The 12,707-nt window shown below is 55.5% G+C and overlaps 1 protein-coding gene across 7 annotated transcripts in view; it reads right to left on the bottom strand.

Annotated features, from left to right (window-relative positions):
* The window catches only part of CAMKK2 (calcium/calmodulin dependent protein kinase kinase 2), a 46,566-nt gene that overhangs the window by 2,926 nt on the left and 30,933 nt on the right, over positions 1-12,707 (bottom strand). For 4 of the 7 annotated variants that reach the window (XM_084868043.1, XM_084868044.1, XM_084868042.1 and 1 more), the window contains 9 exons: positions 12,395-12,416; positions 12,165-12,253; positions 10,906-11,105; positions 9,922-9,975; positions 7,680-7,753; positions 7,494-7,581; positions 6,244-6,372; positions 3,078-3,178; positions 2,548-2,590 (listed from right to left, as the gene is read on the bottom strand). In XM_084868043.1, coding sequence (XP_084724169.1) covers positions 2,548-2,590; positions 3,078-3,178; positions 6,244-6,372; positions 7,494-7,581; positions 7,680-7,753; positions 9,922-9,975; positions 10,906-11,105; positions 12,165-12,253; positions 12,395-12,416 — 800 coding nt within the window. The remainder of the gene's footprint in view (positions 1-2,547; positions 2,591-3,077; positions 3,179-6,243; positions 6,373-7,493; positions 7,582-7,679; positions 7,754-9,921; positions 9,976-10,905; positions 11,106-12,164; positions 12,254-12,394; positions 12,417-12,707) is intronic. The other 3 variants (XM_084868046.1, XM_084868047.1, XM_084868048.1) reach the window with 3 other exon arrangements.

Genomic DNA, 12,707 nt, shown 5'->3' on the forward strand with positions numbered 1-12,707 from the left:
CTCCTGCAGGGCAGGAACCGTGACACGTGTCTCCTGTCACCAGGTGAACTTCTTGGGGACAGTGAGGGCCGCCTGGGCTTGGCCTGGCACACAGCCAGCCTTCGGGAACCAGCTGTCAAAAGAAAACCGCACTGCCAAAACCGGTTTGGCTCAGTGGATAGAGCGTTGGCCTGTGGACTGAGGGGTCCCAGGTTCGATTCCGGGCAAGGGCATGTACCTTGGTTGTGAGCACATCCCAGTGCAGGAGGCAGCTGATCGATGTTTCTCTCTCATCAATGTTTCTAGCTCTCTATCCCTCTTCCTTCCTCTCTGTGGAAAATCAATAAAATATATTAAAAAACAAAAAAACAAAAAACACCACTCATTGGCTTTATGTCTCTGCCAAACAAGAGGGTCAAGTCTCCCAGGGAGGAGGCTGTCCCTCAATGCCCAAGCCGGCCCTGGGTTACTGGCTGGTCTTGCTGCAGATGGGACTTGGGACCACGCCTCCAATGACTGACTATGCCTTATGGGTCCAGAGCGCTGGACCTTTTGGACAACCCAAGACCCCACCTGTGGGCTGAGGGCAAGGGCAGGTAACCCCCAGGTGTTGCTGGGATTGCAGCTGAGAGAATAAAGGGGCCGTAAAGCCCTTTGGACCCGTTTCAGACTGTTGATGTCTTGCCATTTTGATCTCATTAAAAGTAAAAGGCTGAAAACGACAGTCTTGCACACGGACGGGAGGCAAACCCTAAATCTGAGGTTGAGAAGAGAAAGGTCAGGAGGGACATACAGGACCGAGGCAGCCCCACAGGCTATGACGCCTGGCTCTGATTGCCAACCGCCGCTTTCGCCTTCCTGGAGAAGCATAAATAATCCCCACACAAAAGCGTTCCTCCTGCATTACCATATAAGCCCCGACTTCTATGTATGGGTGGCCAATGCATTCCATCTGAGCCAACTCCTAGAATTCCATCTGAGCCAACTCCTAACAAAGAGCGAGCTGCCACTCGAATGCAAGAGCATTCACCGCGGCATTACTCATCCGCGGTGGCCAAACAGTGTTCGTCACCAGATGAACAGATAAATAAATGGAATGTGGCCTCTCCGTACAATGAGGTATTTCTCCGCCGTAAAAAGGAACGAAGCACTGACACCTGCTACATACACCACAGACGGGCCTTGAAAGCATGATGCTGAGTGAGAAAGTCGGACACAAAAGGCCACATACTGTGTGATTCCATTTACATCCGTATCCAGAACAGGCAGACCCACGGGAGCCAAAAGTAGATTAGTGGCTGCCGGGGGCTGGAAGAGCTGGGCGGCTACACAACTCGGCGAGCACACTACAGACCCCTGGGCCCTGGCTGGGTGGCTCGGCTGGTTGGAGCATTGTCCCGATATGCCAAGGTTGCAGGTTCATTCCCTGGTCAGGCCACATACGAGGATAAACAATGAATGTGTAAATAAATGGAACAATACATCGGTCTTTCTCTCAAATTAAGTAAAAAAAAAATAATAATAAAATTAAAAATAGCCTGCGCCTGCACGGTACAGTGGTTGAGTGTCAACCTATGAACAAGGTCACCGTTCGATTCCTGCTCAGGGCACATGCCCAGGCTCGGTCCCCAGTAGGGGGTGTGCAGGAGGCAGCCAATGGATGATTCCCTCTCATCACTAATGTTTCTATCTCTCTCTCTCCCCTTCTCCCTTCCTGTCTGAAATCAATAAAAGTGTGTATATAAAAACAAAAACCATACTCTGGTTTCTCTTCAGATCGTACAAATCTTTCGCCTTTTAAAAACAAAAACCATTGAAATATACACTCTAAACGGGTGAATTGTACGGTATGTGAATTATGTGTCAATAAAGCTGCATTGAAACCACAGAAATGGCTGCGTGGAGCTCCCAGTTGAGGCTGAGGTGGTGGGCCAGGCTCGGTGGGAAGAGCCGCGACCCTGCCAGGCCCCGGGAGTTGAGTGGCAGAAAAGGTGCCATTTGTCACGTCGGTCTTACAGGGACAGACATCCTCGCCTGTCCTAGGAGGTGCTAACACTGACCCGGGTTTGTGTTTGCAGGAGGGATGGCCCACACCCACCCGGGGGGCAGAGGGCTCTTACACAGCTTTGCAGCAGGTGGGAAAGGGGACTTACTTCCTAGGTCTGAACCATCATAGAAAGGGCGGATGCTGGAGAGGCAGCAGGCAGAGCCACAGATGCAGCATGCCTGGTCGGCCCAGAGCAGGGGCGGCCACAGGGCCCTGGGACAGAGCCCCGATGCCGCTGACAGGTCCTGAGCTGGCTCACAGGACATGAGTGAATCCATGGGCATTCCGGGCGGAGCGCCATGCACCTGCAGCCCAGCTCACATGCATGCCTGCCGTTGGGTCCAAGCCGCTGGCACCCTCCTTTTCAGCCTGGGTCCAGAGGCCCACGGTGAGCCTGGGTGCAGCAGGAAGGCGTGTCCGCCGCCCACCAGGGTGGGGGTGCCGTGCTCTGCAGCTGCCCCCGCCCCCCGGCCCCGGCAGAGGCTACTGCACAGGCAGGCAGGCAGGCAGGCAGGCTTTACCTTGGACTCAGACAGGGGCTCCCATTCCCTGGTTGGTTTTTTGCTGGAACCGCCAGAGGGGAGGGAAAAGGGAAGTGAGAAGGGACAGGTGGGGTCCGTGGGATGCCCGTCCCCCGCCCCTGGGACACTCAGACCCCCAAAGACCAGCTTGGCAGAGCTGTTGCCAGGGCGATGATGAGGACACTGCTCTGCAGAGACACGAAGGGTCCCTCAAGGGGGACACTGGCTTGCTCGCCCAGCACAGGGCTGGATACGCCTGCTTCTGGGCCACAAAAGTGCTTTCTGATGGTCAGGAGCTCTCCAGGTGAAGAGAAACTCCCCTGAGAAAGGTACAACTTCCGGTGGCTTCGCTATGAGCACAAGGCGGCCGGCCGGCTGAGCCAGGGTGCCCGGGCGGCTGTGGCCTCCCCAGCATGCCCGGGTCCGAGTCTCTCCAGCCGGCACCGCTCCAGGGATGGGCCCGGGCAGAGTGGGCTGCACGGGGCTTTGTGCCTTTGGCCCCAGCTGCGGGGAGGCAGGCGGACACTCACCTGAGCAGGTTTCCGGGCGCCGACAGCGAGCGCTCCTCCCGCCGGCTGCAGTCGAACGGGTTCCCGAAGGAGCGTTTTCGAATCATGGTCTTCACCAGGATCTGCAGGGGAGACGCGGAGGCTCAGCCACCAGGAGGTGGGAGTCCAGTGACACCCTCCCTCACGCCAACTCCCTCGTCCGTTCTCCCCCAGCTCCCTGTCGGCTCCCGGGGCTCTGGCCTTTGGGAGACGCTGGGCGGCATGTGGGGTACAGCAGCCAAAGCCATCGCCAATCCGATGGGTCCACTCCCGACACCTCCCACGGCTCCCTGGCTGCCAACTCCTTGGTCTGATGTTGAAGTCGGGGACCCTGTGCTCCAGGAGAGCTGGCCTGCCCTGGGGACTGACTGAGTCTCCCTGAGCCACTGCTGATGTGCCCTCCCGGCTCATCGACCTGCCTCGTCTGCAAGGCCAGGCCTCTACATTCGGGGAGGTGGTCCTACATCTAAGACCACACCTATGAAACCCCAACTACTGATTTCCAGGAATAAGGGGGCTGCACTTTTTTAAAAATCAAAAATGTAATTCCCACGGCATAAAACTCGCCATTTCATAGGGTACAATTCCACAGTGTTCAGTATGTTTGTATCGTCACTCTAGGATTTCAGAACATTTCTTTCACCCCACAAAGAAACCCTGTCCCCGTGAGCAGTCACTCCCCACATCCTCGGCCTCCCAGTCCCTGGCATACAGCAACCTGCTCTGTCTCTGAACGTGTCTCTCCTGGACATTTCATGTAAAAGGAACAACACGGCATGTGACCTTTTGTGTCTGGTTTCTTTCACTCGGCACAATGTTTTTGAGGTTTATAATATGCTGTATCAGCATTCTGTTCCTTTTCATGGCTGAATAATATTCCTTCGCATGTACGTACACTTTCTTTAGTAATTCGATTGGTGGACATTTCAGCTGTTTCTAATTTTCAGCTATCTACATTAATAAAAGAGAAAGATGCAAATTGACTGTACCTTCACGATGCCCACCAGCCAATCAGGAGTGAGTATGCAAATTAACCCAACAAAGATGGCGGGTTAATTTGTATATGCAAGCGCTGAGCGGCCATGGCAACGACACAGGTGTCCCCACACGGCCCTAGCCGCTCTGGGTTTCTGGGCAGCGTGGGAAGACGGAAAAGGTGGCTCCAGGCTAGAGCAAAGGCAGAAAGACAGCTCCGAGCCGGAGCAAATGTGGTGCCAGAAGCCAGGGGAAGGAAAGCCCATTCTTGCATGAATCTTCGTGCATCGGGCCTCTAGTTATGAACAATGCTGCTATGAACACGTGTCCAAGATTTTGTGTGGACATGTTTTTCCACACAAAATGTTTCCGCTTCTCTTGGGTGTAGACCCAGGAATGAAATTCTTGGATCACATGGTAACTGGGTTTCATGTTTTGAGGAACGGCCAGGCTGTTTTTCACAGTGATTTTTACTATCGCATATCCCTAACCGGCAACATGCAAGGATGCCCTTTCCTCAGGGGACTGCGTGTTAGGCGAGGAGACACGCCTGCCCCAGGGTTAAGCACCGAGAAAACATCCTCCAAGTCCATTCTCCTCCTGGTGGCCTTCTCAACCCATCCTCTGGCCCACGTCCCCCCTTAGAGATACATCTCGAGGCCCCTCAGTTACATAGCACATCTATTTGTTGGTTGTATGCCCCTATAGGATGGCAGGTGCCATGTTGGTTTTATTCGTCACGGTACCCCTGCTCCCAGCCCAGGCCTGAGAAACCACTCAAGTGCTTCCTGAAGAGTCAAGGACCAGTTCAGACTCAGGGGCAGACACCTACTCCCAAGAACACCCCAAGCCGGGAACAGAATCACCCACGGTGGGCCCCGGGACCTGATGCCAGGCGCCTGCCCCACTATGGGCATCGGGTGGGTGCAGTGGGTGGATGAGAAAGAGAGAGTGGGCGTGGGTGAGTTTTTAACAGTGAAGGTCATGCAGAGGCTCCAGGCGAGGGGGGGAGGGGGTGGAAAAGGAAGGTGTGAATGGATGCCCACTAAGGGGCTCAGGATTTGGGAGAAGGCGAGAGAAAGTGTGTGAGGAAGCAGGGGGGAGAGGTGCAAAGCTGGAGAGAAGGAGCCAGCATTTGGGCTCCTACAGGGGCAGTCACTCGAGGCCCCTCCCGGAGCCCAGGGCCCTGCCTGTCTACCGGAGCCGGTGCTGGCCAAACACAGCTCAGGGCTTTGGGGGTGGCCAGCTGGATTCTGTCACAGGACTGCTGCCTGGATCCAGGTCCCCGAGGGTCCCGGTCTCCCACCTGGAGCCAGGCACCATGATGGGTAGGGGATTGGCAAGTGGGTGACTCCCAGTCTCTGGGGTTGAGCCTGAGGACTCCACGTTCTGGCTCCTCCTTCCTGGGTTAGGACGCAAGTGTGAGGCCATAAAAGGGGCTGGAGACTCGGGTTTCTCCACCCTCCTGAGTCGGGAAGAATTTTCTGCAGCGTGGGAAGCGGGAGCCCCTCTGCTGGCTGGGAGCTCACACACGGCAGACGTGAGATGAGCTAAGCCAGTGGTCGGCAAACGCATTAGTCAACACAGCCAAACATCCACAGTACGACGATTGAAATTTCTTTCGAGAGCCCAATGTTTTAAACTTAAACTTCTTCTAACGCCACTTCTTCAACATACCAGGCTGTGGTATTTTGTAGAAGAGCCACACTCAAGGGGCCCACGAGCCGCGGTTTGCCAACCACGGAGCTAAGCCATTAGCTCTGGAGACTGGAGAGGCACCAGGTGAAAATTCTGGCCCATAGACCCCAGCTCCATCCCTGGCACCCGCCCTGGTCTTCCTTCTCCTGTTCCCAACATGCTCTGAAAGCAGGAATTCTGGGAGGGGCAGTGGGATCCTGGGAGGGGGGCTACCCCTCTCTATGGTACATGGGGACGTGGCTGCAGACAGAACCGAGGCCAGGAGATACGGGCCCCGGGCCTGATGTGCGCCCGAGGCCCAGAGGCTGGTGGCAGTGGGCTTGGGGCAGAGCCAGCTATCCCCATCCCCTGACGTTCGGGCCCAGCGTCTGCTTCTCTGACGCCTGCCTGGGTCTCAGCCTGTCCTGGCAGGGTCCACCTCCGGCCCCAGCGACTCTCTGTCCCTGCTCTCGGTCAGTGGTTCGTCCCGCCTTACCACGGTCGCCAGGCTGGGAATGTGTTTGACCGAGTTCTCGACCTCCTCTTCGGTCACCTCGACCAGCGTGCAGTTCTCGTCCTCCGACGGCAACGGCTCCGCCCCGTGCCTCGTGACCCAGGGGTGCAGCTTCAACGAATGACAGGAGGGGTGAGGGCTGGCTCCCAGAGGCGGGACCGTGGAGCCAGGGGAGGGGTGCACGGGGGGAGAGGCAGTGGCCGGAGGCCAGACATGCAAGAAAGCGGGTAAGCCAAGCCGAGGGTGCAGGGAGCGAGATGGTGGGAAGCGCGGAAGAGACGAGGGACAGAGAATGGGAGGGAGCTATGAGGGGCGGGGGGTGTGCACGGACCGGATTTTCCATCTGGCCCCAGGTCTTGGCGGAAGCGACTACCGTTTGGCATCTGCCACCCGCAGTTGCCCGAGGAGCACCCATCCGCTCCTCAGCATCTCTTCCTGACGCCTGGGAAGCTCAGCTCCGAGCAGGCAGCATCCCCCCATTGCACAGAAGGACACACAGAGGCTCGGGGAGGCACAAGGACCACAGACCAGCTGGAAGGGCACAACACAGAGAGGACCCAGGCAGGGGCCTGGCCCCTCCTACACACCCCTAGGGTCTAAGCCCTCATCGGTCACCTTTTGGGCTTCCCCCTCTTCAAATGCTAGTTAGCTAGGTGCACAGGGGTTCCCGAAGCAAGTCTGCAGATTTCCTAACGAGCCAGGTGTGTGCGTGTGGCCTTGGCTGGGGTGTTGGGGGTAAGTGTGTATGTGTGTGTGTGTGGGGGGGGGGGGTGTCTCCTAACAGTGCTTTCTGGAACAGGGTGGAATTCAGTAGGCCAGGGTGGAGAAGGGGGGGGAGGGGTGTCAAACTGTTCACTAACTTCCTCCCACCCTCCCTGCAATTTCTCACAAAAGGATGGGCAAGGTCAAGGCAAGGGCCAGGCCTTTGGCAGCCGGGGTGTGGAGCACGAAGAGGTCCCGGTTGGTCGGTCGGGTCCAGGGTGGGTGAATGCCATCAGCCCAAGCCAATGGGAGTGCTAGCTGCTCAGCGGGCAGCAGATCCCACTTACACAGTCACATCAACACAAGCCCCCAATCCTCCTCCTCCCGCGCGGGGGAGGGCAGCGGTGCCAAGGAGGGTGTGGCGCTGTGGATGTGAGGCGAGGGGCCTGGCCAAGGCGGGGTCGAGCCACACAATCCAAGCAGAGGACGACGCAGGCCAAGCCGCCGGCACGCACGCACGACGCGGGTACCTTGATCTCGGGCACCATGATCCTCGACTCGGGGTTCTTATCCAACATGCGGGTGATCAGGTCCTTCAGGTCCTCGGCGATGTCGGGCCTGCGGGCGAGAGACACGTCAGGAGTCCGAGAGTCAGACACGCGGGACCCCTGGGGGCTCGGGGCGGGAGGCGACGGGGGCGGCCGGGCGGTACTCACTGGTCTGGGAACTCCAGGGCCTGGCTCTTGATCTTACTGTGCAAACACATGATCCGCTCGTCCATGAACGGGCACTGCGGAGAGAGGCCCGAGCGGCCGTCAGTGGCTGGCACGCCGGACCTGCAAAGGCCACGCCCGCCCTGTGCTGGCACCGCTCCGCGGGGGCCGCCGCAGGGAAATGAAACAGCCCAGCGGCCTGATCTGGGGAAGGACCGTTCCCCTCACACTCCTCCTCACCCACCTCCTCGGAGAGCAAGGATAACTCCAACAACAACCCAGGAGTCGTCACGGTAACAGCAGGGGCCGGCCGGGGCTTAGTCCGGGCCAGGCTCTGTGCTGGTTTCCCAAGAGCAACGTCTGCCTGGAATGTTCTCCCCAACAACACCGGCCTGGCTTGTTTTCTCCCATGTTTCCGGTGTCAGATCCATGGGTACCTTCTCTGGGAGGTCTCCCTGAGCTCCTGTCTGAAGCAGACAACCCCCCCCACCCCCACCCCCACCTTCTCATCATAGCGCCTGTCCCTGGCGTTTTAGTGTGTGTGTGTGTGTGTGTGTGTGTGTGTGTGTGTGTGTTGTCTAACTCCTGCACTCGAACATCAGCTCCAAGAGGCCTGCCTTACTCACTGCTGTCTCCCCACTGCCCAGGAACATGCCTGGCACCGAGCAGGCTCAATAAGTAAGTGTTGAATGAATGAGTACTTGAATGGTTTCTGCCCACCCTCTCGGTAACCATAAGGAATGGTAAGTATTGTTCTCATTTGACAGGAGAGAAAAACAAGAACTCGGAGAGGCGCCAGGTCCTGCCTGGCGAGCACAAAGCTGGGATGTAAGCCTAGCCGAGGCTGATCCCAAGGCCTGTTCATGCACCACCTGCCAGTGACCAAGCCACGCTCTCACCCAGCGGACGAAGGGCCTGACCCAGGAGCCCGGAAAAAAGCGACCGTTATGACAGTGCTTAGAAGGCTGGGGAAAGTCTCAGGAAGTGGCCTGGTCCTCTCCTGTCCAGGGAAAATGAGCTCATTAACAGCACTAGCCCAAGATAGCAGTTTGGATGACGCCGGTGTATATTTGATAAGCTCCTTAATTAGTATACTTAAGATCTGTACATTTCATTGTATGTAAATTTTACCAAAAAAGGGGAGGAGGAGGAGGAGAAGCACCAATAAACAGTGAGCTCTACCTAATGATCGCACCCTGAAACATTCACAAGTGTAGAGATGTTGGTAACTTTGAGATATGTAAAAAAAAATAAGACAGACTGAGGATAGACAGGTGATACAGCAAGATTCTTTTTGGTAGAATCCAGATGGCGGCTGTATGTTTACTGTACAATTCTTTCAACTTCGCTATGGGATTGAAACTTTCTGATTACATGTTGGGGTAAAGGGAGGAGATTACAAACTCCTTTATGTTCTCACAGGACCAGTTTCTTAAGTTTTCCTCAACAGGAGCACAAACTCACGAAGACGGAAAATCCATGCTTTCACAGCTCACATAATCAACCTGAACTTCAGAGTTAAAAACAGAAGCCCCAACCCTAGCTGGTGTGGCTCAGTGGGTTGAGCGTCGTTCTGTGCACCAGAAGGTTGCTGGTTTGGCTGCCAGTTCGATTCCCAGTCAAGGCATGTGCTCAGGTTGCAGGCCTGATTCCTGGTCAGGATTTGTCAGGAGACAGCTGATCAATGTTTCTCTCTCACATTAATGTTTCTCTCTCTCCCTCTCCCCTCCTTTCTCTCTAAAAATCAATAAAACATATTTTTAAAAACAGAAGCCCCCCCCCCCAAAAAAAAACAAAAAAAAACCAGAAGCCCCTAAATATTAATACTATTTAAAAAGGACATAAAAGAAAAAACAGTATTCCCTAAATTAAAAATGCCAAGTGGATTTTAACTTCCACTCCAATCCTATGCTTCCCACAAACAGCTTCTAGGAACACTGCTGAGAACATCAAAGCAGTATGGGGCTCAGGAGAAAAAGTGCAGTTACTGATTAGTGATTTCTGTCTTGGTTTTGGAGTGGGGAGAGGGCAGCATTTGCTGTCCTTGCCCTAAATCTATCAATTACTTATAACCTCTAAGAGCCTCTGCCAATCCTTCTGTTTTAAAAGATCATGTTTTCACAGATATGACTATCATATGCAGATAATGTACATTTGGGAAGGCATCCTTTCTCATATTCAGATCTAACTGTGGAAATAAAAATCAGCCACCCTCAGGAGGCAGGACCCCCCCCCACCCTGTTACCTGGCCAAACACAAAGCAGTAGAGTGTCACACCCATGGCCCAAACATCCAAGGCCTGCAAGAAAAAAAAAAAAGAGCGTCGGGTGAGGGGACGACGGTGGTGAAGGGCATCTACCCCTTTGCCTGTCCGGCCTCATCTCCTCCAACTTTCCTTTGGGGTAGGGATGTCGAACTCAATCAGAGAAGGGGCCAAAATCTAAAATCCAGCCTAAATCGCGGGCCGAATGGTTTACTGAACAGTCATAAACTGACAATGTCATAAACTGACAGCGGAGTGCAGTGATGACAGTGCAGTGTGGGCCACATTGCAAGGCCTGGCGGGCTGGATTTGGCCCGCGGGCCTTGTGTTTGACATATGTGCTTTGGGGGATCCATTTCTCCTGGATCCAGGCTATTGAGTTGAGGTGGGGTTGATCCTGCCCCCAGCCTCTGGGTAGGCACATGACCCAGGACTGACCAATGAGAGCACCACTTCCCCCAGCCAATGAGTGGGCCAAGGATAGGCACATGACCCAGGACTGACCACTGAGAACACCACTTCCCCCAGCCAATGAGTGGGCCAAGGATAGGCACATGGCCCAGGACTGACCACTGAGAACACCACTTCCCCCAGCCAGTGATTGGGTCAAGGATGGGCACATGACCCATGCTGGGCCAATCAGAGCCAGTTTCAGGATTTTTGCTAGAGCTCTTCCGGAAGACCAACAGTCTTTCTACTGAGGCTGGTAAACTGATAGCAAGAAGCCTGGAGCTGCTGATGGCCAACCCTCCTGGGGAGGAAACCAATTCAGGAAAGCAGACCTAAGACTGAGAGATGGATCCCTACTTGAATCTCTGTATCTAAACCACCTCCCGAAGCCAAATGCACCTGCTCACCTCCATGATTTAATAGATTCAGCCACCATGAGTTGGATTTTTTTGCCCCTTATAATTGAGGGAAACGAATGCAGGCAGAACTCAGCATCTCTGGCAGGTCCAAACCCACCTTCCCGGAGAAGATTTTCCGTGTCTCGGAGAGCGACTCGGGCGCCATGAAGGCCGGTGTGCCCACCGTGTTGGAGAGGAGCGCGTCGCTGCCCTTGAACTCGTTGCTCACGCCGAAGTCCGCAATCTTAATGTGCCCGTCTTCTCCCACCAAGAGGTTGGAAGGCTTGATGTCCCGGTGGATGATCTTCTGGTAATGTACTGAAAGCGGACAGACATCAGAGGGGGGGGAGTGAGGGGGCCAGAAAACCACGTGCGGAGTTCCACGTGGCCCACACAGCCCAGAGGCGGAGACAGGCTGGACCCCTCCGCTCTCCCACAGCTCCGTCCTCTGCCCATCCTCCCCTCTCCGAGATCTGCGGGACACTCACGGCGCTGAGAGATAAGGGGAAAGGAGGACCTCCATGGCCTTCCCTCCGTCCTCAAAGAGGAGGAGGGAAACGCCAGCTGCCGACAGCGATTAGGAACTAAGTCGCCCAGGGAGAGTTTTTGTGGAGCGTGGCTCCCAGCTTCAAGACTCAAGATTTGTGAGTCGGATATATTTCCATTTACTCGGCTGTCACCGTCTACACTCAACCTGCTCGTCAGACCAGCAAGGACCAGAACAGGTCGATTTGAAGTGTGAACCATGAAGCAAGACTTGGCTAACTGCTCCTGCCCGGATGTTGGCCCACAGGGGAGGCCAATCCTATAGTGTGCGAGACTCCCAACTGCATTTCTGTGGCGTGGATGGGGATGGGGATGATGACGATGACATGGGGGTACGAGGAGCAGCTTCCTATGTTGAATGTCCAGTCTGGGGCCTAGACCTGTGTTCACTACTTCCCGCTTACACAATCCTAACGTGACAGGCATGGGTAAGAGTCAAAATGTTTAACAATCAGAATCAGAAAACACCAGCCCATCAGAACTACTGATGTGCACTGGCTGATGGCAGCCCTGATGAGAGACACTTTATTCCCATTTTACAGATGAGAAAACTAAGGTCCCGGGAGATAAACAGGATCCTCCCCCCTACACCCCCCCATCAGAGCATAATGGACCCTCTGGCCATTGCTCCTAATTTTCCCGTGTGGCAGGTACAGTTTCTGCCGCCAGCGGCACGGCCTCAGGCGGGTTCTCTGCAGCTCCCTCTGACTCTGCATCTCCTCACACAGCTCTGCTTCCCGCCCACCTCCTCAAGCTCGAGGAGGAAAGTAAGAAACTCCCCGATTCCTGCCCGCCCCCCCGGGAGAGACTCCTCTCACAGGCCCTGCTTACAGTACTCGATGCCTTTGATCAGGTCCTGGAAGTAGAAGCGGGCCTGGTCTTCGGAGAGCGGCTTGAGGGTGGGCACCTCCATCACAGGCCTGGAAGGTCGACACACGCGTGAGAGGCAACACCGATGCCCGGCCTGCGCGCTCTCGCTGCCGGGCCCAGCATCGCCTCGCTCGGCTTCACGAGCCCGAGGAGCCGTGGGCAGCGGCCCGGCCGGGGCTGGGGACACTCACCCTTGGTTGACCAGTTCAAACACTGCAGGGAAGAGAAGGGGGAGATGGTTACATTGGAAACAGGAAATCCATCTTCCTTGCCATCAGCCTCTCCTCCCAACCGCCCCGACAAGCACCAAGAAGCACGGAAACAAGTAGTGGGACTGGAGCAAGAAAGAGTCCACTAGCCGTAACCGGTTTGGCTCAATGGATAGAGCGTCGGCTTGGGGACTGAAGGGTCCCAGGTTCGATTCCGGTCAAGGGCATGTACCTTGGTTGTGGGCATATCCCCAGTAGGGGGTGTGAAAGAGGCAGCTGATCGATGACTCTCTCT

This window comes from Pipistrellus hanaki, assembly GCF_964339955.1.
Source record: "Pipistrellus hanaki genome assembly, chromosome: 19".
NCBI lineage: Eukaryota > Metazoa > Chordata > Mammalia > Chiroptera > Vespertilionidae > Pipistrellus > Pipistrellus hanaki.